Source organism: Phyllostomus hastatus, unplaced genomic scaffold (assembly GCF_019186645.2).
Source record: "Phyllostomus hastatus isolate PE091 unplaced genomic scaffold, TTU_PhHast_1.1 phas_scaffold_21, whole genome shotgun sequence".
Classification (NCBI taxonomy): domain Eukaryota; kingdom Metazoa; phylum Chordata; class Mammalia; order Chiroptera; family Phyllostomidae; genus Phyllostomus; species Phyllostomus hastatus.
Genome location: NW_025334017.1, coordinates 47,477,606 through 47,502,599, shown reverse-complemented (window position 1 = coordinate 47,502,599; position 24,994 = coordinate 47,477,606). Strand labels below are relative to the sequence as shown.

Here is a 24,994-nt window from a genome sequence, read left to right as displayed (position 1 = left end):
ACGGAAGCAGTGGGTGGAAGGGCTGGGGGCGCTAACAGCACAGGGTCCCCAGGAGGCGGGAAAGATGGTCACTTAATTCCCGCCCTCGCCCCCCCAGCTGTTCCACTCTGCTTCCGGAGAGCCTCGCCTTGCCCCCGGGACCATTTCCCCGAGTGACACGATCTCTTTGCTGTTCCAGTGCTCACGCCTCCTGCGCCGCCGCCACCCCCCATCCAAGGATATGCCTTCAAGCCTCCGCCCAGACCCGACTTCGGGACCTCCGGGAGAACCATCAAGCTGCAGGCGAACTTCTTTGAAATGGACATTCCAAAAATCGACATCTATCACTATGAATTGGACATCAAGCCGGAGAAGTGCCCGAGGAGAGTTAACAGGTACACGTCCTCCTCCACCGGCCTCGACTACCCCTGATTCATGCGGGTGGCCTCTGCCTGCAAACCCAGGGTTCTCATCAGCCCTCCGTTCTCGGCGGGCCCCTCTCACCTTCTTCCCAGCAAGTTTCCATCGCGTCTGTCTTTTGAAAAATGTTTTCTCAGCGAGCTTTGGCCAGCGCACATGTACACCCCCGCCCCCGTGTCAGTGCAGCGACCTGTCACAAGGTCCCCTTCCTGCCGGTGGGAACGGAGAGACCCACCCGCAGCGCGGCCTGTGTGGCTGATACTGTCTTGTTTCTGCGGCGGAGGGGCCTTCTGTGGGCGTCTGTGCAGCCCTCCCCTACTTCGGTGCTGGGGCTGCTGGGCCCCCTTTCCTGCGCAAGACCGCCGTGAGCCTTCTGGAGCCTTTTCTGTGCGCGGGACGGTTTCGCTCCTCGCAGACGCATGGCGAGGAGAGAGAGTGCTGGGCCACGGGCTGGGAGCTGTACCAGGGCCTCGCAGGTGCTCTCATAGGGACCCAGCTGCCTTCCCGTCCGCTCCACGCCCTTGTCGGCGCTCGGGGTGGCCAGTCTTTCTGGTTCTTGCTATTTTGGTGCGGACAGAGTTGCTTCTCAGTGTGGTTTTAATTTTCACTTCCTCATAACTGATGAATCGAACACCTTTCGTGTACCTAGGTCAGTGAATGATACAACACTCACGTGTTACAGAGTGTCACACCGCCTGTTACTCTGTCACCGCGTCTGTCACAGTCTTTCCCAGTCACGGGGGCTCTTCGTCCTTTTGTCACTGATCCGAGGGGGATTTAGAGCAGTGTGTTCCGGGGGCACGTCTGTACGGAAACTGCATTCTCAGTCTGCGTTTCGCAATTTCACTTCCTGAACTGGGTCTTTAACGGGCAGAACTCTATGATTTTGTCAAGTCCAGCTCTCTCATTTTGAAAATGGTCACCACGTGGTGGGTCCTCTCTAAGAAATATTTGCCTACCTGACGGTAACGAAGATGCGCTCCTTGTCTTACAAGAACTGCAGTTCGTTCTCGTGTGTGCAGGCCGGCGGTCTGCCGTGGGCGGTGCTGTGTGGCGGCTGCCGCGGCTCGACTCACACATGCCCCTTTTTACAGGGGTCACCCTCACACCTTGAGGGGAAAGCCAGTCAGTTTTCATTAACTGTCAGAGAGCCCCTTGGGACTTTTTTCATTGCGACTGTTTTGAATCTGTAGATAAATTTGGGGAAAAGGGATGCTGTTGAATCTACCAATATCTACCAAGACATACGTGTGCGCATTGTACGTTCTCTGCACTCCGTTCCATAGAGTGCGGTGCCCTGTCTACATTTAGTTCCTCTCCTCAGGGATTGGTAATGTTCATAGTGCTCAGTGTCGAGGTGTTTCATTTTATCCATTCTTCAGTACATTAATGTTGTTCCTGTAGATCGTGTTTCAAAGTTTCATTTTCCAGAAGGGGTGGGGAGGGACTGTGAACAAGTATGGGGTTGCTTTTGGGGTGACAGGGGTTTGAACAGGTTTCTCTGTGGCGATGATGCCCGCAAAACTGCGTGACTCCGCCTACCGCCGACTTGCGCACCTTAAGGATGGGTTTTGTGGTGTGTGATTGGTAGAGCTGAACAAAGATGCTAAGTTTTTCTTGTTCTTTTTGGATGAAGATGGATGGCATTACTTTTTTTCATTCCAGCTTTGAATGGGTTTTGTTTCTTTGACTCGTTCTGCTGGGGCAGCTCAGACATCCAGTGCACGCGACGCTGCGGGGGCGCGCTGTAAGCAGCCGCCGTCCTCATTCCGCCTCTTGGGGGGACGTGCCCCTTTCACCTCTAAAATGTGATGCTCCTTTAGGATTTTAGGAGACCCCGCATCGGGCTGGGGGAGCGCTCTTCCTAGCTGGCCGAGAGCCCACCTCGCGCTGGGGCACCCAGTTCTGTCCCTGCGATGCTGCTTCTGCATCTGCGGGGCCCATCCCGCTTTTCTGCTGACCACCCCGCAGCGGTGCGGTCGGTGGCTTCTGCGGGTGGGGGTGTCGAGTCGGCTGGAATTTCTGACAGCGGTGGTGTTGTATTTTACTCCTGTCCTCAGCAGCGGTGTGCTGCTTTGACCTGTTGTTGGGGTTAGTGCTGGGCTTTGGCCGCGGGCTTCTGCGTCTGCGCCCCTGGCTCCGCGTTCTCGGTGAGGTTCTGGGGCGCCCCCGCCCCCCACAAGAGTGGCGCGTGAGGTCGGCGTCGTGCCTGAGTGTTCGACCGGTTCGTCACCGAGACCACTCGGGCCCGGCGTCGTCTTAGCCGGACGTGCGTCACACGGTTCAATGCTTGACCGCACACACACCGTTCGGGTTTTTCCATCTCCTTCTGTGTCAGCTTTGGGTTCTTTCATGGAATCTGCCCATTTCACCCAAGTTGTTGAACTTACCGGGCGTAAAATCGGCCACAGCGTCCTTTCGGCGCCAGTGGGGCCCGCGGCGAAAGCTCCGGACTCGTCCCCGAGGCTCTGAGTTTGTGCTTGCTCCCCTGTTCTTCCCCCGTCAGGCCCGCGGGGCGCTCCGTCGGCGCCGTCTCTTCCCGGGAGCTCGTCCCTCCGCTGGGCTTGCGCTCCGGTCTGTCGGCCCGCCCCCGCGCGCTGTCTCCTGGGGCGGCCGCCGCGGCAGCGTGCCCCCTCACACTCCTCGCGCGCTCACGCCGCGGTGTCCTCCCCTTCATGCTCCCTGCGCGCTCACGCCGCCGCGTACCCCCTCACGCCCGCCGCGCGCTCACGCCGCTCACGCCGCCCGCCGCCGCATACCCCCCTCACGCTCCTCGCGCGCTCACGCCGCGGTGTCCTCCCCTTCATGCTCCCTGCGCGCTCACGCCGCCGCGTCCCCCCTCACGCTCTCGCGCCCTCACGCCGCCGCGTCCCCCCTCACGCTCCTCGCGCGCTCACGCCGCCCGCCGCCGCGTCCCCCCTCACGCTCCTCGCGCCCTCACGCCGCCGCGTCCCCCCCTCACGCTCCTCGCGCCCTCACGCCGCCGCGTCCCCCCCTCACGCTCCTCGCGCGCTCACGCCGCCCGCCTCGAACCTTCTCGTTCAGTCCGCTTACTCGAGGCCGCGCACACTCCCAAACCTGGCTTATGCAGTAGCCCACACGTTTTGATGCATTTTAGTTTTTCTTTAATTTAAAACACTTTCTCGTTTTCTCTGTGAATTGTTCTTTAATCCATGGTGTTCAGAAGTGTATTGCTCCTTTCTCCACTCTTTAAAGGTTATTTTTAAATACCCCATTTTCTTGGTCACTAATTTAATTTCCTCACGCTGACAAAACACGTCGTCGGATTTCAGTCTCTTGAAACACAGTGGGACTTACTTGATGGCCAAGCGTGTGACTATCTTGTTGAACATGGTAAGTTCGTGTGCACGCGAGGATTTTATAACGCCGTGATCCACGCGCCCCTCGGTCCCTTTTGCTGCGGTTCCCCTGTGCCTGAGCGCGCGGGGCGGGCCCACGGCCAGATGCTGCCCCGCAGGGCCTTCCGCCCACGCGGCCGCCCGTCGTGGCCTCTCTGTGTCGCTGCCGCCGGCGCCGCCCTGGGGCTGACGGTGCGCGTCCGCCGTCCTCGTGCACGCGCACGCCGGCATCGAGCACGCGCACGCTGCCAGGACGCGCCTTCCCAGCCCCCTTTAAAAACCTGTCAGTGCGCCTGCCTCCGTGTTGGTCTTGAAAGACACCCTCGGTGGACGCCGAGTTCTAAAACGGCAGTTTTTCCTCAGCCCCTTGAAGATGCTGCCACGTTGACTGCAGTCCTCGCTGCGTGCGAGGAAGCGGCGGCCCGTCCCGCACCCTGCGTCCCCGTGTGCGTGGTCCGTCCCTCCCTCCCCCCACCCCCGAACACGGCTGGCGCCCGCGTTGCTGTGCAGCAGCCTCGGCGTGGCTTCCCCTGCGTTTCCCTTCTCCGATCCCGAGCTGCTCCGTGCGTGCGTGGGGGGGGGGGAGGCATCTGTCGTGAGGTCGGGCGAGGTCCTGGCCGCCGCTCCCTTCGGACACTTCTGCCGCCCGCTTTCTTCTCCGCTTCTGGGCTGCAGTCGGTGTCTGCGAGACCCTTCGGTGTGGTCTTGGGTCGCCAAGCCTGTGGTTTGAAAACAAAAACGAACCAAAAAAAAACCTCTTTTTCCAGCTTGGATGATCTTTCTTGATCTGCCTTGACCAGGTCGCTTTACCTGTTGTGTGAGTGTTTTTTTGTTTTTTTTTTTTAATAGTATATAACCTTCCGTGGCAACTAGCCAGTAAACATTGTAAACGTAGATCCTCTTCTTTCTGCTCCGGACTCTGCGCTTGGTTCTTTTCCGTCGTTTGCGTGCTCTGCCGAGGTTCCCGTCCTTTTCCTGGCGACCTTGGACGACCCGACGGCGACGACTGGGTTAGCGCCTGTGTCTGCTGAGGACGGCGCGTGGGTCACTTCAGGGCCTGTTGCTGTTGACAGGTGTCACCCGTGGCTGCCGACTCCCCTCCTCCGCGCACTCAGTCACCCAACCTCATTAACAGGCTCGTGGGGACCGGTCCGTGGAGGGGGCGTGGCTTTCGCTGTCCTCTCCGGCCCCGCCCCCTGTCGGTGGCCCGGACGCCGCTCCCGCCCCCTGGGCCCCGCCCCCCGACGCCGCTCCCGCCCCCTGGGCCCCGCCCCCCGACGCCGCTCCCGCCCCCTGGGCCCCGCCCCCCGCCCGCGTCCTCCCGGTCTCGCGTGCGTCCGTCCCTCCGGGCGGCGAAGGAGGGTGAGCCCAGCCCGGCCACTGCGTCCTGGTCGGAAGCAGCGTCTCCGGTGCGGCCTGAGAGCCCCCGGATGGCCCAGCCGGTGCTGATGCCGGGTCAGGTGCCCTCTGCGGTGATGTTTGCGCGGGGCCTCGGGCTTCGTGAGAGGAAGAGCGTTTGGGGCTTCGGTGCCCTTGTCCGCGGAGCTCAACAGTCAGACGTTGGTCCGGACTTTCAGGAGGGGGTGGGGGGGGTGTGTTAAAATAGAGCACACACCCCTTCATCCCCCAGTTCTGCCCCTGGGCACTTGTCTGTAAGGGATTTGTCTCGGGCTGACTGTGCCCAGCAGCCGCACGGGATCGTTTCCATGTGTGCTTGCTGAGAAGTGAGTTTCCCGAAGAGAAACTCGGGCACAGCTGGTCTCGGCAGCTTTGTTTACCGAAGGCCTCGAGAGACGTCTCTCCGTGGGCCGTGCGTGCACGGCGGGTCCCCGTGGAGGGGGCGCTCGTCTGCCCCGGAGTCTCCGGGGCGGCGGGGCCTGTGGGCCCCCAGGGCCGGGGCGTCCAATGAGAGTGGGTGCGAGGGCCCTTTAAGTGTGGACACTTCCCGGGGTTTTGGTGGCGTGGTGGCAGTGGGGCTCTCACTGTGCCGTCGGCCACAGCGCGCCGGAAGCTTTCTTTGAGGGAAACGGTGTGACTCGGGCGGCGTTCTCTGGCCGCGGGGAGAGGTGGGGAGAGGGCGCCGGGCTGCAGCAGCTGCGGCTGCGCCGGCGGGTTTTCCCGTGGCTCAGGCTTCGGAATCGGCTCAGGTCGGACAGAAAGCGGCAGAGGTGGGGATGAGCTGTGTGTCCGTGGCCGCGGCCAGCCCACATCCCAATGTGTCCTGCTGCCCCCACCCCCCCGCCCCGGTCCGGAGCCGGCCTCAGCTGCTGCTCGTCAGGGCTCGCTCTTTCCCCGTCTGTTCCGACTGCGTTTGGCGCAGGCCCGGTCTCAAACTCGCATTCGGTGCGAGGAGCAGAGGGACATGGAGTCGGGGTTCGAGGCAGCAGAACCGTCCAGCCCCGGGACCAGCTGGCCGATGTGCAGGCCCCTCCACACGTGGACGGGGCAGGCCCAGTTCTGTCCCTGGTGGGGAAGGGGAGTCAGGCCGGCAGCCTGTGGGCAAGGGGGTCGCCCGTGTGCCGCCCAGCGGGGGTGGGGCAGTGACCGTGCTGTGGGCGCCGGGAGGTGTCTGCAGTGTGGCAGCAGTGTGACAAGGCAGCAGTGCGGCGTGGCAGCATGAACACTGGGTCTGGAGACGCGGGCCGCTGGCCCCGAGTGGTCTGCTGCTGCCTCATTACGGCACGTGGCACGATGACATCTCTCTTCTGCACCTGGCGACCGCTCTGTGCACAGTGACACACGGGGGAGCAGCCAGCTCCGGGGCCCCGGGTGTGACGCAGCGGGTCTCTGTCCAGGGGCCACGTGTTCCTGTCGCTGCACAGGTGACTTCCGAGGACAGGACAGAGAGGAGGAGGAGGCCCAGGCAGACTTGCGGCACTGTCCACATTTGAAATTTGCAGTGAGAACGTATTTAATGCAGAACCTGCGTGATCAGGAATCAACAAAAGGACGCCTTTTTAACAGGAGAACTTCCCACCGTTGTGGCAAAAAGGCAGACACGCTAATAGAGACTGTGTTAGCCTTTGGATCAGCAAGCCTGTTCGGTGACCACAAGGCGGTGGGTGTCTCACCTTGTTGCTGCCTGGAGCCAATGCGTGGCTGTGGGTCCCATCCGAGGGTGGGGGCGCTGTTGTGAGGATGGGGGCTGAGCTGCCCGGTGGAGGGCAGTGCCGGCCTGCCTCCTGCTGCCGTCCTCACTCCGGGCTTCCGTGCACTGGCCTCTCTGCCGGGTGCAGGAAGGTGGGGGGTTGTCGGGGGCCCAGCCGGCCAGCAAGAGCATCGCTTTCCAGTGGCCGGAGTTGACTCATGTTGAGGAAGAACGAAACACAAGAATAGCGTGTTTGCAGAACAGCCAGTCAAGGAAAATTACCGGGGCTGGGCGGAAGTGGGCAGGGAGCTGGTGTGTGATGGGTTCAGAGCTCTCGCTGGGAGGTGAGGGAAACTTCTGGAACTCTGGAGGTGGGTGGTGGTGGTGGTGGTGGCCGTGCAGCAGTGTGAAGGCACTTGATGCCGCTGAAACGCACGGGTGAAGGTGACTGCAGTGGCACGTGTTCTGCGATCCGCTCAGCGCCAGACCTAAAACAGAGAGGAGCAGAAAAGCAGGGGAGTGGGGAGGGAAGGCAGGAAGCTCAGTCTCAGAGTTGGTCAGTGTGCTCGGGGCAGGGGTGCTCTGCCTGGGTCCGCGGGGTGGCCGGGCTTGCCTCGGGGGCCTTCGGGAGCTGCCCAGCTGTGACGGCTGTGCGGCCTCCTCCTCCGAACAGTCCCTCCCTGAGCCCGGCGGCCCCTGCCCCGCACGGCTCGGCGTGTGAGTGGGCAGGGAGCGTCGGCAGAGACCAGCGTTCAGACGCGCAGGCTCCGTGGTGCCGCCGTGAATGCCGGTGCCTGGTCGCCTCGGCTCTGCTCGCGCTCCTGCTGCTTCTGCCTAGTGACACGTCCGTACGCCCGCGGCCCGAGGTCTTTCTCTGGGTGCTGTTCCCGAAGTGGGTCCCTGTGCCGGTGGGCTGTGCCGTCTGGCCCTTCGCCCCTTGGCTCCCCCACTTCCCTGCCCCTGTCCCCGGGCCCCACCCCGGGAGCACAGAAGGACCGCCTGAGCGAATGAGTGAGTGAAGACTCAGCGCAGGGAGGAAGTGGGTGCGTCTGCTCGAGAACTGTTCCCCGAGACCCCGCTGCCTGCTGGCCCCGGAGTTCCACAGCCAGAACAGCGGGGGCTGTCTCCTGGAAGCTTCCAGGGCTCTCTGTGCATTTGTCCGGGTTGTCAGCAAGTACGGGCCTGGCGGCCACGGGCGGGCCGCCCCATCCCGGTGGGCTTCTGCTCGGTGTCCCGGGGGCTTCCACCGTGGGCCACGGGCAGCACTGGCGGTGGCTGGTGGGGAGGACGGTCTCTAATGTCTGGGCGACTCGGCGAGTGGCATGAACCGCGGAGGGCTCCTGCCTGGCTCTCCACCAAAGAGCGCAGGCAGCTGTGCCGCTAGAATGCCCCCGGGGGGCGCGCGCGCCGTGACCCCGGCCTCACTGACGCCATGCTCGCGCTCCGTCTCGTTCCAGGGAGATCGTGGAGCACATGGTCCAGCACTTTAAAACACAGATCTTCGGGGACCGGAAGCCAGTGTTCGACGGAAGGAAGAACCTCTACACGGCCATGCCCCTTCCCATCGGGAGGGAGAAGGTGGGTGCTCGGGGGCGGGCTCGGGCCGTGATGTGCCTGCGGCGGGGGTGGTCCCTCCTGGCACATCGGCTGTGCCGCGCCCTGCGGGCTGGGGGGTGCTGCCCCCCGGGCACCTGGCCATCCGTGGCATCCAGAGACGGCCACTGAGAAGGACTCGACACCACGAGGCTTTTACGTGGGGGCTGGAGGCCCGCGCGGGGCCCCAGGCCGCTGGCAGGTGGGAGCGCGTGGCGGCGGGATGGTGAGCGGCCTGCGTGGGTGTGGGGGTGCGCGTGACGGTGTGGGGGTGCGCGTGACGGTGGCAGCGGCACCAGGCCGGCAGCCGGCCCTGAAGTAACTGTGGGACAGGCGCCCACCCTGGGGTGCTGCCCGTGCTGCGGGTGCCTTCCCTGTTGTCTTCCTCCCGCCGTGGCTCCGGGGGAGAGCAGCCCGGTTTCTGCCTAGAAGTGGCTGCTTGTTGGCGCAGCGCCCCGCAGGCGGGCTGCTCAGGGGGCTCGGGGGGCTTGTCGTGAGCAGGAGAGCAGAGGCGCGGCTCGGAAACCATCTCACACTTTGAAGAAAAAGAACCTGAGTGCCCCAGGGAGAAGGGAAAAGTGGCTCTTCCTGACAGCTGCCTTTTCTTTTCTTTTCTTTTTTTTTTTTTAAATGAAGTCTCAATTCTCAGGAGAGAAGACTTTTTTTTCCCCAAGATTTTATTAATTAATTAATTTTGTTTTTTAGAGAGTGGGCAAAGGGAGGGAGAAAGAGAGGAAGAGAGACATCGATGTGTGGTTGCCTGTCACACGCCCCCTACTGGGGACCTGGCCTGCAACCCAGGCACGTGCCCCGACTGGGAATCGAACCTGTGACCCTTTGGTTTGCAGGCGCGCACTCAATCCACTGAACCACAGCAGGCAGGGCCACAATTAGCTACTTAAACACTCAAGCCCCTGGGAGGAACTCGGCTTCGAGCCTCCGAGGGCCCCGGGCTGCTCTCCTGCTGTCCAGCAGCCTGCACGTTCACTCACTCAGGTGTTGCCCTGTTTGGCCTTTGCATTTTAATGATCAGCGTTAAAAGACTGAGCTGCTTCTGCCCGCCTGGGTGGCGGGCAGACTGGGTGGCTCTGCCCGGGGTTGTGGGCCCTGATAAGAGGAGGGGCCGACAGGAGAGGACGATACAGCGGGCGGGGGGGGGGGGGGCGAGGAGGAGGGCCCTGTGCCAGGGGTCCCCGGTGGCTCTCGGAGATAGCGCCGGCGCCCTCCTGGCCCGAGGCGATCAGCGTCCCAGCTAGAGGGGTGCCAGGACCCCGCACCCGCTGGGGCAGGAGAAGCACCCCTGGCGGAGCAGCGTGCTGTGCGCTTGAACTCCATGGATGGCACAGCCTTGGGTTCGACTTGCACGTTTGTTTTGTGTGAAGTTGTAGGAGAAGGAAAGCACGAGGGGTGTACTCACCGTGTCGTCTGTGTGCGTTCACGATCACCCGGGGTGGGGGCGAGGCATGGTCTCTGGGGAGTCCAGACGCTGCGGGGGCTGAGGCGCGTCCCTGCAGACGTCGGCCCCTCGGTTCTGAGGGAGAGGAGGTCTGACGCGAGTCCCCGCGTCTCCCTTCCTCGTGGTGGCACCCTGGGCGAGCCGCCGCCGCTGTCACACGGGGGGACTGTGTGGAAGCTGCCGCCCAGGTCCCCGTGCGGGGCGGAAGCGAGTGTCCCCCAAGAAGAGCTTCCTCCGGAGCGAGTCCCGAGTCGCTGGGTCTCTGGGGACCTGCGTCCCTGTCCAGCCCCCAGATCGTGCTGGTGGGCCAAGGCCCCGCGGCCCTGGGCTGATCCTAGCGGCTGCTGCCGCCGCAGGTCTGTGGGGCCCGTGTCTGTCACCCTCGCCCCCGTCACTGCCCCAGTGCCTGCAGATGCCACGCCCGCGCACCACCCAGCACCCACCTCGTGGGCGCCCAGCGCCTCCTAAGTTCAGTCCCACCGTTCTTGCCCTGTTTCAGGGCCCGTTTAGGGAAGCTGCCCAAAGCCGCCGCGTCTGCCGTGCACGGGCCCCCCGTTGCTGCTGGTTGCCCGGGTTCTGCCGGGTCACGGCGTGCAGAGGCACCTCTCTGCTGCTGCGTCCGCCTTTCGCAGCCAAGGGCCGCCTTTCTGCCCTTGTGTGCATTTCCCTCCGTGAAATGTCGTGCGGCCTCTCCGCGGAAAAGGAGAAATGCCGGCCCTGGGGCTTCAGACTGTCTGGAGTTGGGCGTGTCCTGGGTCACAGGCCAGCACCGCTGGCCAGCAGCCCGAAGGGATGGCGGACTGCCCTCAGCCCACGTCCCAGCCGCAGCGCTGCAGTGCTGCAGCCGGTGCCTCCGTGCCCCACACAGTGGGCGTTCTCCGGGAGTGTCCCTCGTCCCTAACCCGGCAGGTCCGGGTGCTCGTCTCTCGAGACACCGTGGCTGACAGAGGGTGTTGTAGGGCCCGGTGCTGCTTCTCCCCACCCTTGTGGGGCCAGGAGGAGGCTGGCTCGGAACCTGCTTGGAAACGGAGGGGCCCGGCCCTGACTGGCACGGCTCTTTTGGCTGGGGGAAGCCCGGTGTTCGCCGTCACGGTCCCGGTGGGCGCCAGGGTCGTGTGTGCGCTCGGGTGAAGGACCAACGGAGTCTCCCTGGCCCAGGAGTGTTCTGGAAGCTGGCCCACCACCTGCGACCCCCCAGTGACCTCCACAGGGGGCAGCATGTGTAACCCTGTGCTCCGGCCCCCGCAGGTGGAGCTGGAGGTCACGCTGCCGGGAGAAGGGAAGGACCGCATCTTCAAGGTGTCCATCAAGTGGGTGTCCTGCGTGAGCCTGCAGGCGTTACACGATGCACTTTCGGGGCGGCTGCCCAGCGTCCCCTTCGAGACGATCCAGGCCCTCGACGTCGTCATGAGGCACCTGCCGTCCATGAGGTGAGCGCCGCCGGAGCCCGGCGGTGCCTGGAGGGCCCGCGCTTGGCGCGAGGAAGAGCGGGTTGCCAGGTCGGGTGGCGATGGTCGCCTGGGTGACCAGGATGCAAGCAGTAGCAGAGCTAACATGGGAAACGGTTTAATTGTAAAAAAAAAAAGTTCCTTGGAATCCGCAGCCCAGCCGAGAAAGGTCGCCGCCCGGCGCTGGGAGTGTGGCCTGTCTCGCTGTCTTCACACTCGGGGCGAGTCCCAGCGGGGCAGTGTCCCAGGTCCTCAGGGGTCTGAGCTTCCCAGCCAGGGGGGGCCTTTCAGGACAGCAGGGAACCCCGCATGCTCCCGGCTTCTGCCTCCTCCCGTGGGGTTCCCTGCTCACACGAGTGGCCACACCGACCTGCTGGGGCAGAGCGTGGGCGCCGCTGTAAGGGGTGGCGACCCTCCGATGGCGAGTGTGCACTCACTCCGAGGACGCCCGTTCCTTGTACACGCACGGCACACGGCAGAGCCTTGGGGACCACGTGGGGGCCCGAGGAAAAGAACCCCCCACACTGACCCGCAGCTCCGTGCTGGCCGCGCCGGGACCAACACGGGGCAGCGGCCTGGGCCTCAGCGGCATCTCTCATCGCAGGTACACGCCCGTGGGCCGCTCCTTCTTCACCGCGTCCGAGGGCTGCTCCAACCCCCTGGGCGGGGGCCGGGAAGTGTGGTTTGGCTTCCACCAGTCCGTCCGCCCTTCCCTCTGGAAAATGATGCTGAACATCGACGGTAAGCGGAACCCGGTCTCCCCTGTGGGGGTGGGGGGCTTGCTGGGGGACAGAGATCTCTCGGGGGGGCGTTGCTGGTGAACCTCTGAGAGCCCGCACCAAGGGAGTCCAGGGATCCAGCCTTTATGGTTGTTGTGGAGTGGGGTTTGTTTAAAACCTAGTTTTGTTCTCAGAGGGCGTTTCGGCTCCCGCAGCCCCTTGGGGCCGCCTGGGGCCAGGGTGTGCATCATAGGGCAGCCCATGGCCAGGCCCGAGCCCCCCCACCCACCCCAGTGGGTGGTGAGGGCAGAGCGCAGGCGCCCCCAGATGGCCAGCTGTGGGAGCGGCAGTTGGGCTGCCCCAGTCACGCTTCCCTGCCTGTGTCTCTTCCCGCCTCCAGTCTCGGCAACCGCGTTTTATAAGGCACAGCCCGTAATCGAGTTTGTTTGTGAAGTTTTGGATTTTAAAAGTATTGAAGAACAACAAAAACCTCTGACAGATTCCCAAAGGGTCAAGTTTACCAAAGAAATCAAAGGTAGGTGCCAGCCCCGCACCTGCATGGCCCTGCCCTCCCGGCCTGGCCGGAGCTCTGACTCCTGCAGTGGGGTCTGAGGGGCGGAGCCACGTTGGGTGGGCCAGTGCAGCGATGGCGCCAGCCCGCCTTGCGGAGCGGGCACAGTAGTGTCCTTGTCCTGAGCGAATGGCTGCAGGGCACAGGGTGCAGGGCGGGGGCTGGCCCACCCACGTCCCCGTCCTCGACGTCAGGACGACCGGAGAGCAGAGAGAGCATGGGTGTCTGGGTGCCGGCAGTGTCTCCTGACCTTCAGCACACAGGGCAGCCGTGTGCCTGCCTTTCCCCCTCGAGGCCGCAGCGCGGCCACACCCGGGCTGCCTGGGGGCTGCTCAAGCAAGCAAGCAAGCAAGCGCAGGCTGGGCTCAGCGGCCTGGCCCCGGCCCTCTGCACCTGTCTCTGTCCGGGGCCCCGGGCAGCACTGGCTGCTAAAAATAGCGCCGAAGCAGGTGCCGAAAGCCCTGGTGGCCAGTGCAGCCTCCAGGCCGAGCCCGACACGGCCCCTTCTCTCCAACAGCAATGTCCTGACTGTGGCCTTGGCATTGCCAGGGCAGAGGGCATCCCCGAGGGTGAGCCTGTTCCAGCCCCGTGTCACCGTTCCCTGGCGCTCTGGAGTGCCCAGCGTGGGCCTGGGGGCGGTTCCCACGGAAACAGGGGCGGGCCCAGGAGGAGGTGCCTGGGCCGGGCGGGTCCTGACCCCGAGGCGGCTACTTGTGCCACCAGGTCTGAAGGTGGAGATCACGCACTGTGGGCAGATGAAGAGGAAGTACCGCGTCTGCAACGTGACCCGGCGGCCCGCCAGCCACCAAACGTAACCGCCTCCCCCACACACTCGGGACCCTGACCCCAGCTCTCGACCCCCGGCCCTCGCTGTCAGCCTGAGGCCCCCGCCCGGCTCACGAGCAGTGACTCTTCTGGAAAAGTGATTCCAGACCACCCCTTCAGCTCAGGGGACCCCAAGCCACCTAACAGAACACTACGGGGCCCTCCAGGGTGGGGTGGGGCGGGGCGAGGGCTCCCTAGCAGCTGACCATTGCAGCTGAGGAGGAAGTGTCTTCCTTCCTCGGAGCCCCCAGTGCACACTGCTGGGGGGAGGGGTCCCCGGGTACGGCCCCCCACCGGTCCTAGGCTGTGCCCCTGCCCTGACCTCACTAGCCAGTTTGGTCTCCAAAGCTGGGTAGTTGCCAGCCTGGCCACAAGGGCGGGGTGCCGCCCTGGGCAGTGTGCATCCGTCTGGGGAGAAATGAGCCCCCGTGAGGTCTCCGGGGCCCAGGGAGCCCTCCCCCATTCGTTCCGCGGTCATCCGTGGAACAGGCCTGGTCTGTCCCCGGGCGCAGGGCCCCCGGCCTCCCATCCCTGCGCGCCGGCCCCTCCCGCCTCCACCCACCCGCCCACAGGGGTGGCCGTGGGTGCCCGAGCAGAGCTGCCCATCCCTCTCCTTGGCCCGTCCTGGGAGGTTTGGGGCCCTGCGGGGCCGGCACTTGGAGCGCGTGGCCCTCAGGGAGGGGTCGGCGGGGAAACCCACAGCCTCCCTTTCTGGGCGTGCCCCCATTTGCCCTGAGCTCCCGTGGCCCAGGCGGCTGTCGGGCATTGCCTGGGCTCCTGCAGCACACCACAGGCACGCGGGTGGCCTTCTGTCTCCCGGCTGTAGAGGGAGAACGGGAGGCGGGGGCTCGGGAATGTTCCAGATGACCCGGAGGACGGGTTGTGTTTGTCCCCCGGGAGGGGCTGTGGCCCCGTGCCTCCCTGGCCTGAGAGCGGGCCCCCGTGCGGGGCCCCGGGTGTGCGGCGCCCCGGGTGTGCGGCGCGGGCGCCTGCCGACGGCCCGGGGCCTCTCTGCCCGCAGGTTCCCGCTGCAGCAGGAGAGCGGGCAGACGGTGGAGTGCACGGTGGCCCAGTACTTCAAGGACAGGCACAAGCTGGTGCTGCGCTACCCCCACCTCCCGTGTTTACAAGTCGGACAGGAGCAGAAACACACCTACCTTCCCCTGGAGGCAAGTCCCCGCCCGCAGAGGCGCCCGTGGCTGCTCGGGGACCCCAGACCGCCAGGCGGCCGCCGCGGGGGCTCGGCGGCCCAGGGCCTCTGGTGTGTGGATACAGGGTGTGCGCCGCGTGCCCGGCAGGTCCCGGGCACAGGGTGGGGAGTGCCGGGAAAATGAACTCTTTCTGCCCTCGCTGGAAGGGCCCTCGCCAGTTGCCCTTCAGTCCCCATCGAGGGCCGGGCGCGGCTCCCCCTGTTGTGGCCCGCGGGCTTCCTTCCCGGGCTCAGGCAGCTCTGTGTCCCCACGCTCTGAGGACGCGGCGCCCACGCGGTGGTCTCGGGAGCTGCGCTCTACCCGTGCGGCTCCCAGCCAGGGTCGCGAGTGCGTGGGGGTCCTGCTGCTGGCCACCTGGCCGCTGAGCGGCGTGTGCCGTTCACTCGAGTCCCGGGAACTGCCGGGGTCTGCCTGGACCCCGGGCAGAGCCGGCGCCCCGCCCCCAGCCCTGGCGCTGACGCCGCACTGGTGGCCTTCCCTGTAGGTCTGTAACATTGTGGCCGGACAGAGATGCATAAAGAAGCTGACCGACAATCAGACCTCAACCATGATCCGAGCGACTGCCAGGTCGGCGCCCGATCGGCAAGAAGAGATTAGCAAACTGGTGAGCGTCTCGCGGCCCAGGCCAGTCCGGGGGCGGGGCTCGCTCAAGGAGCCCATCGGAGCGGGGCGCTGGGACGGGGAGCAGAGCTCATTTCTAGAAACGCTGGCGTCTGCGAGGACACCCGGACGCCTCTGACCCGGCCCTTCCTCCCCCCGCTTTTCCAGATGAGGAGCGCGAGTTTCAACACAGACCCCTACGTCCGGGAGTTCGGGATCATGGTCAAAGACGAGATGACGGACGTGACGGGGCGGGTCCTGCAGCCGCCCTCCATCCTCTACGGGGGCCGGGTGCGTGCTGGCCGGGCGAGGCCGCCGCGGGCGTTGGGGGGTGGCGGCTGCGCGCTGACCACGGAGCAGCGCATGCGGCCCATCGGGCTGGAACCGCCCCGGGGCTGTAGACCGTGGCCCAGGCCTGATCTGCTTCTGCCCGAGCTGGAGCCCGAGCCCTGGGGGGCTCAGTGTCCTCAGGCCTTCCGGGAGGTTTCCAGAATTAACCTTTCCCTTTCCAAAGGCAACCCTTACTAGCCAGTGAGAAGGTTAAGAATGCTGTTCTCTGTGTGACGGGCACCCTGCCAGGGAGGCGTCACTCCTGGAGGCTCTCCTGGGGTGCGGCTTTGCCCCCGAGGTGTTTGGGGGCGAGCGAGCAGCCGTTCGGGGGCCTGGGTGGTTTTGCCCGCTGGCCCTCGGGCCTCCTTCGGTGTGTGGTCCGAGGTGTCCCGGCCCCTGCGAGCCCCCGCGAGAGGGCCCCCCTCCCCCCGCCCCCAGGATGCTGGGCGCAGCATCTCAGGCGGGTGGCCTCGGCGTCCAAGGCCGCCGGCTGGCGCACCCGTGAACAAACGTGGAGGAACCCCGGTTGTGCCCCTTCTCACCCCGGGGGTGTCTGCTCGCGAGCGCCAGTCCTCGGGACCCCCGGCAGGGTTCCGTCCTGTCCGTGGGCTTGTTGCCCTTTGTATTTTAAGATGTACGGTTTTAAAAAATGTCCTGAAGTTCAGAAAGTACAGAGGAATTCTAGGAATAAGTCTTACTTTTTCTCAGCTCAAAGTTGCTCCCCAGGAAGCAATTGGTGTTGTTTTTCTCCTCTGCAAATCGCCTGGGGATGAGTCACATTTTGGCCTCTCCCTGTGCAGATAGCGTATTGAGTATGCTCTGCGCCCCGCTCTGTCACGTAGTGCCTCTTCCCAGGGCCCCCAGCAGTCACGGAGACGGTCTCGTGGGTGTGGTCTGGGGCGCGCCCCTCCTCCCTGTTGCGTTCCTGGGTCTGGGCGTCTCCGGCCTCTGCGTTGGGCGGGGGCTGCCCCCACCGCACTCCCACTCTCCATCTGTCCGCCCTCCACCCGCCTGTCCATCCGCCCGTGCTCCATCTACCTCTTCTCTCCTTCCACCTACCTGCCCACCCTCCCGCCGCCGGCGGGCCCCCTGCAGAGCCGGGCAGTTAGGAGTGGGGGCCACACCGAGACTCTGTTCCCAGGCTCAGGAGCCACCGTCTGGTCGGGGGGCCAACAGCAGTGTGGGCAGAGGCCGAGGCCGAGGCCGAGGGCGGAGGCCCGGGCCCCACGTCGTCTCACTCTGCTCGCCGTGCCGTTCGCAGAACAAGGCAATCGCCACCCCGGTCCAGGGCGTCTGGGACATGAGGAACAAGCAGTTCCACACGGGCATCGAGATCAAGGTGTGGGCCATCGCCTGCTTCGCGCCCCAGCGCCAGTGCACGGAGGTGCACCTGAAGTAAGGCCGCCGCGGGCGGGCCGGCCTGCGTGGGCGGGAGGGGCGGCGTGGGCTCGGTTCGGGTGGCGGGGCTGGCCCCCTCCACGGCGCTTCTCCTTGGAGCTCTTGTCGGAGAGGAAAGAAACCAGACAGCAGATGAGGGCGAATGTAAAAATTAGAGACAAAGGGAAGATTGAGTTCACGGAACAAAGCTTATATTTAAAAATACTGGAGCTCTAGTTGGTGTGGCTCAGCGGACTGAGTGCTGGCCTGCGAACTAAAGGGCCGCCGGTTCGATTCCCAGTCAGGGCACAGGCCTGGGTTGTGGGCCAGGTCCCCAGTAGGGGGTGTGTGAGAGGCAACCACACATCGATGCTTCTTTCTCTCTTTCTCCTTTCTTCCCCTCTCTCTAAAAGTAAATAAATAAGATCCTTAAAAAAAAAAAAAAGAGCCACCGGGGCTACGCATTCCTGTGAGTCGGTGAGCGGGGAGGGGTGGTTGGAGCCAGAGTGAGGAAGAGACGCTCAGACAGATATGGGGGCGGGCGGCGTCTCCTTACTTCCGGGGCCAGGGAAGCAGTGAGAAACCGTCCAGAGAGCACAGCCTTGGCCAGCTGTCCTGGAGCCGCGTGTCCCCTCCAAGCCCAGGAGCCCACGGGAGGGGCCGGTCCGCCAGGCAGCCCTCGGGCCCAGGCGGGCGGGGGGTGGGGGGGCCTTCAAAGGCAGCGCCGCACACGCCGCAGGGCTGACGCGTGTGCGCCTGCGCCAGGCAAACTGGCAGGGAAGGAGAGCTTTGGCTCCCGCCTTCCTCGGGCGGAGCCAGGAGGGAAAGGAGAAGCCCGGGAAGCGTAGCCTCGAGCAATTCAGCAGAGGGGGTCCTGAAAACCCGCGGCTCCGGGACGTTCTCGAGAGCCCATGTCGAGGGCCAGCGGCGGCTGTCCCCGGGAGGCGCTCCTGGGTCCCTGCAGCCCCGGGGCCAGCGGGCAGCACAGGGGGGCTCGGGAAGCCATGCCCAGCTCCACATCTGGACCCTGGACCCCCCACCCCTGAGTCTGTGTCCACTCCTGCATTCGCTCTTGCCAGGAGCCGTGAGAGCGGGTGCACGCCCACACGCCGCTGTGGGGCACTGGTGCGTGGCAGGCTGCACACCACCTGGCTGGGCCGGCCCGGAGTGCCCTTACCACCGCCGTGGAAGGCGGCGTTATTTTTACTCTGGAGCCTAAAATAGAGGCCACCGGCTGTCCCCCCACTTGCCCTGGCTCCGAGGGCCTGCTGGCAGCCGCTGCTGGTGCCGCTCCAGCTCCGCTGTCCCGTGGTCTCCACGGTTACGTCACCCACATGTCCCAGCTGTACACACGAGAGTAAGGGCGTCCCTCTGCTGCTCGGCGTTGGTAGTGTGGGTGTGTCTGGACGGAGGAGTCTGGGCAGGCCCCCCGAGGAGGTGGCGTGTCGTCACCGAGCCCCGGGAGGGTCACCGCTGGGGAGGCAGTGCGGACACTGTCTGAAGTCTTCCATTGTCTGGTGGCGGAGTGGCCACAAGGGCCTGTCCAGTGGCCGCACGCAGGCTCCGCCCACACACCGGTTTTTCACGAGTTGGCGTGTCGGCGAGGCTTGGCCCGCTGAGCCTCCGACGGCCGTCGGAGCGGAGTGGGTCTGAGTCCGTGAGCGTGGTGCCCTGTCCTCGGGGCCCTGGCCGGCCTGGACCCTCGGGTCAGGGCGTGCTCTGAGCGCGGCAACCCCCTCCTGCAGGTCCTTCACGGAGCAGCTCCGGAAGATCTCGAGGGACGCCGGGATGCCGATCCAGGGCCAGCCGTGCTTCTGCAAGTACGCGCAGGGCGCGGACAGCGTGGAGCCCATGTTCCGGCACCTGAAGAACACCTACACCGGCCTGCAGCTGGTCGTGGTCATCCTGCCCGGCAAGACCCCGGTCTACGGTAGGCGCCCGCGGCCGCCCGAGCCCCCGTGTCCGTGCCGCGCGGAGGGGATGCTCCGTCCGGACGCAGCTGTGTGCGGACAGAGACCGGGGCTCTGGTCTCGGCCGAGCAGACGCTCGGGCCGCCCAGCCAGTCTTGTCCGGGGCCACGGCTCCCGGACGCCCGGGCGTCCAGGGTGGACGGGGTGTGGGCGGGCCCCGTCACGCACGGCACACAAGGGGGCCCCTGGGGTCAGTGCCGGCTCCGTGACCTGGCCCTCCGTTTGTAATCACGCTGCCCCGCTCGGACTTCTCTGGGGGTTCCTCGGAGTCCTTCGTGTCCCGGGAAGGTAGTGGTGCACTCGTCCAGCCCGAATTTACTGCCGGGGGACAGCCCAGGCCCTCCGTCTCGGCTGTCCCCGGGAGAGGCGGGGAGACAGGTGATGACAGGGAGGACGGTGGTCACTGAGGCCCACTGGGGATGTGGGCTCCCAGCTGGTGGGCGCCGTGGGGCGGAGCTGAGAGAGTGGCGGGCGGATGCTCCCCCAGCCAGCCCCGCCTCGGCGTCGCAGGGCGTGGACGCGGAGAAGCCCCGCTCCCCCGGTCACGTTCCAAACACAGCAGGAAAGGGTCCTGTCCGTGTCCCGCCCTGCAGCTCTGGGAGCCCTGGTCTCTGGGACAGCCCAGGAGCAGCAGCCCCGCTGTTCCGAGAAAGAATCCAGGGACGGAGGCCGTGGGCCGGGCCTGCTCTTTGTTGTCAGGCTGGCGCAGGCCGAGGGTGAGCGGGCTTCCAGGGCGTTTGTGTTCAACTCCGAGCGCTTGCTCGTCGCCCTGGGCGCTGTGGCGGATGGCTGCGCTCCTCCCCAGGAGTGCCAGACCCTGGGCCCCGCAGTGGGCCCCTGGCAGGGCCATCGGTCCTGCACGGGGCGGGGGGTCAGCCGCGCTGGCCTGGCCATCCTGGCTGGGGGGCGGGGCTTCCACGGACAGGGCAGACGGGCCATGCGGGGGCTAGAGCTTGAACCCGTAGGTTACAACTGCCACCCCCCCCACCTGCCAGGCCCACACTCTCCCAGGGTTGGCCACAGGAGTGGGGGTCAGAAACTCGGCGGTGGGGGTACTCCACGCAGGCCCCCGCGGTGGCCGGGCAGCCGGACGGGGCGCTAGTGTCGCCTGTGCCCCTGTGCCCGCAGCCGAGGTGAAGCGCGTGGGGGACACGGTGCTGGGCATGGCCACGCAGTGCGTGCAGATGAAGAACGTGCAGCGGACCACGCCGCAGACGCTGTCCAACCTCTGCCTGAAGATCAACGTCAAGCTGGGCGGCGTGAACAACATCCTGCTGCCCCAGGGCAGGTGAGGCCGGCCCCGCAGGGAGGCCCTGGGGCGTGTCGGGAGGCGGTGCGGTCGCCCAGAAAGGACTCGGAGTCCGGCAGCCTGGATGGACCCTGGGCGGCGGCTCCGGCACCAGGGCTTGTTGGACTCACTCAGTCCCCGGGCCTGAGGCGGTGAGCGCAGGGACCCTGGCGAGCGGCCGGCAGACGCGTCGCATGCGGCTGCGCCGGGGGTGGGGGTGGGGCCAGGGTTCCCTTGCTGTGCGGCTGGAAGGCGGCGCGGGGAGCAAGCTCGTGTGGGCGCTGGGAGCAGCGTTGCTCCAGACACGGGGCCGCACCAGGCTCTGTGAGGGGGGCCTGCCGGGGGGCTGCGGGCTGAGGGCCACAGGGCACCCTCAGCCAGGATGCGGCCACTGGATGCGGTCACCAGTGCGGGTGTGGTCCTCCGACCTTGCTCCCCCAGGCCGCTGGCTCCGGGCCCAGCGGGGACCAGGAGTTGCCCCGGGATCGTTCCTGAACTGCCCCAGGAGAGAGAGCCGCTAGGCGTGGGCTGTGAGGAAAGGGGAGGCTCAGGGTGGGTCCTGGGCCCCCCGGGCCTGTGGAGAGAGGGAGCAGCACTCACGCGGGAGCAAGCCCAGGGGGCTGCCTGGGGGCTCCGTCAGCTTCCGAGGGGGCCAGTGGGCACGAGAGGAGCCGGTCTGGTGTCGGGGATACAGGTTCAGGCGTCCTGGCATAGAGGGCGGGGGACCCAGGAGGGTGTAGACAGGGAGGGTGGGGGGCTGGGAGCAAAGGTCACAGAGGTGAGGGGCTGGCAGTGGAGCTGAACGGCAGGGAGGGGCCTGGACCCCAACGCAGGTTTGTCCTGGGGCTGGACCACGGCCGGGCAAGGACACGCAGGTCCACTGTGACCTTGCTGAGAGGAGTCTGGTTGCCATGGTACTGTGCGCCTTAGGCGGGGGCCCCAGAGCAGGGGGACGCTGTGAGTGGCTCCGCCCACTCCGGGAGCTCTGCTGCAGGTGCTGAGTGGGTGGCCGCGGGCAGGCCTGGTTTGCCTGGCGAGGCTGTGAGTCAGGGCTGCTGTGGGTGCTGCGGGGGGTGATGCAGCGTCGGGGGAGGGAGCAGCAGGTGGGAGGCAGGGCCCTGGGCACCCGCACCCCCCTCGCTGCTGTGAGGACCCCCGTCATTGGTGGAGAGCGAGGGTGGTGTGGGCCCTCAGGGCTTAGAGAGAGAGGCTGTGGCGTGGCCTTGGAGGGCCCCTGCAGCCCCCGGCGTGTGAGGCCAGGCAGGCAGTGCGGCTGCCGGCCGTGTCCCCCACCCATCTCCCTCTGTGCGGGTGGCGGCAGCGCAGGGGATGCCCAGCAGCTGCGCATCCTGTGCTTCGGCAGGGGGCAGCCTTCAGATGTCCCCCAGGGACGCCCAGAGCCGCCGGGGTGGCTGGAACCACGCTGGGGATGGGTGGAAGCAGGAGCCTGCCCACGTTTATGGCCAGACACGGGGTGCACGCCTGAAACACGCCCCTTTCCCCCCACGCCACCCGCGCAGCCTCAGCTCGGGCAGGGGTTCCCGACGAGCGTCGTCGGGGGGGTGGGGGGGTGTGGCTCCTTGTGAGTGCTGCCGTCCCGAGTCCCGAGGAGATGAGGCTCCCGTTGGCGCGTCCCCTCCCCTCCTGGGCTGGGAGCGCCCCGTGCTTCTGGTCAGGACCAGGAGGGCGGCAACCCTGGCACTGACTGCAGCTCCCGTTCGGGGTGGGGGCGGGCAGGCCCTCGGAACACAGCTGATCTGCGCGAGCCCCCCGTGGCCTCAGGGCACCCCCGAGGGTGGGGGCAGCGGTGTGCGGGGCCCTGTGGGCACCTGGGGCGCCTGCGGCTGGCTGGAGAGCCCTGGCCTGGCCGCTGCAGGCAGGCCTCCACCGGGCCACGGCTGCTGGGGGCCCGCAGTGCTTCCCTGCTGGGGCGTTTGCTGTTTTGGGGTCAGGACTTGGGGTGTCACCGTGCCTCTGGGTAGAGAGCAGGGGGCTGCTGCCCTGGAGGGTGGGGCCGTGAGTTCGAAGGGGAGGAGCCGACGGCGGGCAGTTGCTTTCACGCAGTCGTTCCGGAAACGCACGAGCGCCTGCCGAGGGGACCCTGGGCGCCTCGGCCCGGCCCACAGCCCCCACCCCCCACCCCCACTGGGTGCCCCTGAAGCAGCTGGTTGCCCGAGGGCCCTCCGCCTGTGCCCCGACAGGGGAGGCCACCTGTGAGGGCCTGACGGCGGCCGCTGACCCCGCGCTTCCCCGCAGGCCGCCGGTGTTCCAGCAGCCCGTCATCTTTCTGGGGGCCGATGTCACCCACCCCCCCGCTGGGGACGGGAAGAAGCCTTCCATCGCCGCTGTGAGTGTCCACGCCTTCCTCTGGGCCCTGCAGGGGGGTGTCCCTCCCCGAACTGCCCGTGGGGGGAGCCCCAGGCCCACTGCAGCCGTATGGTGGTAGAACTCACTCCTGAAGAGCAGTGTGGTTTTCGAAATAGCAGCTGGTGGGAGCAGAGCTCCCTGGAAAGTAGGTGTTTCGGGGACATGGCAGGCGGGTACGTGCATCTGAGAGGAGTGAGAGACACGTGAGCTGGCGCTGTCCCCAGAACCCTGACCCAAACCACACCCGTCCCCACGCCAGGCTCCTGGGAGGGCTGGCGGCCTCGCTGCCCCTCTGCAGGCGCCTGCGTCCATCACGTGAGGCCGAGGGTGAGAGGAGCAGACGGGCGGGGGCTCTCGTCCCTCTCTCTCGTCCCAGCCCCTTCTCAGGCACCCTAAGGTGACTCGCTGTCTTTGGGACAGGTGTGTGCATGGGCTAGAACTGAAGTCCTTCCCCTCCTCCTACCTTTGTGACTTTCATGGGGGGGGGGGCAGCCTCGATTTACAGGTGACAGCCACCTGGCCATCTACCCCTGCCCTCGGGGCTGCAGGCAGCACGGTGTGGTTGTGGCCCCTGGTTCCTGAGGGCTGGGGGGTGGGGGGGCGTGTGCGCGGGGCAGCGTGGGTGCTGCTGTGGGAGGCCGAGGGCACGGCTGCCCCCTCGGAGTCCTCGCTGCGGGAGACCCCCACGCCGTGCGGCCGAGGACAAGGGCCTGGAGAGGGAACCCCAGATCTGAGGTTACGCGTCCCCAGCACCCCGGGGGACTGCCTGTGTGACGTTTGGGGAATTGCCCATTTATTCGTCATTTGTCTGAAACCAGCTGTTGGGGTTGTTTTTTAATTTTTTTAGCCCAGGGTAGCTCATGCGTCCCGCCCCTCCCTCCTTCCAGGCGTGTCAGATAGCGTCGGTGTTTTCTGAGCGCCGCCTCCGTGCCAGGCCCTGGGCTGCGTGTGTCACTGCGCCGGCCCTGACCTCGCAAGGACTCTGCTAGTTCCCTCCTCCCGCCCCTCCCCCAAGGCAGCCTGGGCGGCTGAGCGCCCTCGTGCCAGAGAGGCAGCAGAGAGCACCCCCCGCCGGAGCTCAGGCCTCTCGGGGCTCCTCACCGGCTCGCCTCCTGCCCAACAGGTCGTGGGCAGCATGGACGCCCACCCCAACCGCTACTGCGCCACGGTGCGGGTGCAGCAGCACCGCCAGGAGATCATCCAGGACCTGGCCGCCATGGTGCGCGAGCTGCTCATCCAGTTCTACAAGTCCACGCGCTTCAAGCCCACCCGCATCATCTTCTACCGCGACGGCGTGTCCGAAGGGCAGTTCCAGCAGGTGGGCGCCTCCAGCTTCTTCCTCTGTCCTCGGAGGGCCTGTGATCCGCCTCGGGGTCTCAGCGGAGTAGGGGAGGCGGGCCAGCGGCGGGGCTGGGCCCGAGCCCTGGAGAGCTGTGTGGGAGGCTGGGGACAGAAACTGGCCGCTGGAGCGACATGTTCCCGGGTGCATCCGCGTGGTGCCTCGTGGCCGCTGCGTGGGGGCCGTGGGGGACCCTCCGTGCCGCGCCAGGGGTTCTTGTGTGTCACCTGGTTTCAGCCCTTGAGCACGGAGCCTGGGCGCCGCTCACGCCCTCCTGCGGGTGCAGCGACGGGCTCGGGAGGGCCGGGCCCCGAACGTCGTGTCCAGCGCCGTGTGTCTCTGCGGGCCTCACACGGTCGAGGCGGCAGTGGCCCTGAGCGTGCCCCCTCCCGCAGGTGCTGCACCACGAGCTGCTGGCCATCCGCGAGGCGTGCATCAAGCTGGAGAAGGACTACCAGCCGGGGATCACGTTCATCGTGGTGCAGAAGAGGCACCACACGCGGCTCTTCTGCACGGACAAGAACGAGCGGGTGCGTCTGCCGCCGGGCGCCGGGGGCCCGTCCTCCAAGGGGCCGTGTGGGCACCCGGCCTCTCGGGCCTTGGGGAGGGGCCGGCCTCTGTTCGGTGAGAGTCCGGGCCTGGAAACCCACAGGCCTGGGGGCGAGACCAGGCGGGAGGTGTCACCGGTCCGACACAGAAACGGCCGGGGAGCGGCCGTGAGAAAGAACCAGGCGGTGGGCGACCCCGCGTGTGAAGAGAGCGTGGAGTGAGCCGGGGGCCTCGGAGGCCGGGCTCGGGCGGGGTCGGGGGCGCAGCCGAAAGGGGGGCTGTCCGGGAGACACGAGGCCAGCGCTGTGACCGCAGGGGACCTCCCTCCCGGGTGAGGAAGGCGGGATCCTCAAGTGGGGGAGCGCTCCTCGCTCCCAGCAGGGTGAACACGATCCAGTCCACGCTGCCCGGCGCCGCGGAGCCTCAAGCGGTCTGCCCCCGGGAGGGGTGTGGACAGACCGGAAGCGGCCCTTGAACTGGCCCCGCAGGGCCAGGTGCCAGTGGG

The 24,994-nt window shown here is 66.3% G+C and overlaps 1 protein-coding gene across 2 annotated transcripts in view; it reads left to right on the top strand.

The window, feature by feature from the left end:
* AGO2 (argonaute RISC catalytic component 2) overlaps positions 1-24,994 on the top strand; it is a 54,900-nt gene that overhangs the window by 24,060 nt on the left and 5,846 nt on the right. For both annotated transcript variants that reach the window (XM_045861333.1, XM_045861332.1), the window contains exons 2-16: positions 179-374; positions 8,304-8,424; positions 11,144-11,325; positions 11,948-12,084; positions 12,463-12,597; positions 13,357-13,444; positions 14,480-14,627; positions 15,154-15,273; positions 15,438-15,560; positions 16,861-16,994; positions 18,722-18,906; positions 20,075-20,234; positions 22,491-22,581; positions 23,725-23,919; positions 24,336-24,470. In XM_045861333.1, coding sequence (XP_045717289.1) covers positions 179-374; positions 8,304-8,424; positions 11,144-11,325; positions 11,948-12,084; positions 12,463-12,597; positions 13,357-13,444; positions 14,480-14,627; positions 15,154-15,273; positions 15,438-15,560; positions 16,861-16,994; positions 18,722-18,906; positions 20,075-20,234; positions 22,491-22,581; positions 23,725-23,919; positions 24,336-24,470 — 2,150 coding nt within the window. The remainder of the gene's footprint in view (positions 1-178; positions 375-8,303; positions 8,425-11,143; positions 11,326-11,947; positions 12,085-12,462; positions 12,598-13,356; positions 13,445-14,479; positions 14,628-15,153; positions 15,274-15,437; positions 15,561-16,860; positions 16,995-18,721; positions 18,907-20,074; positions 20,235-22,490; positions 22,582-23,724; positions 23,920-24,335; positions 24,471-24,994) is intronic.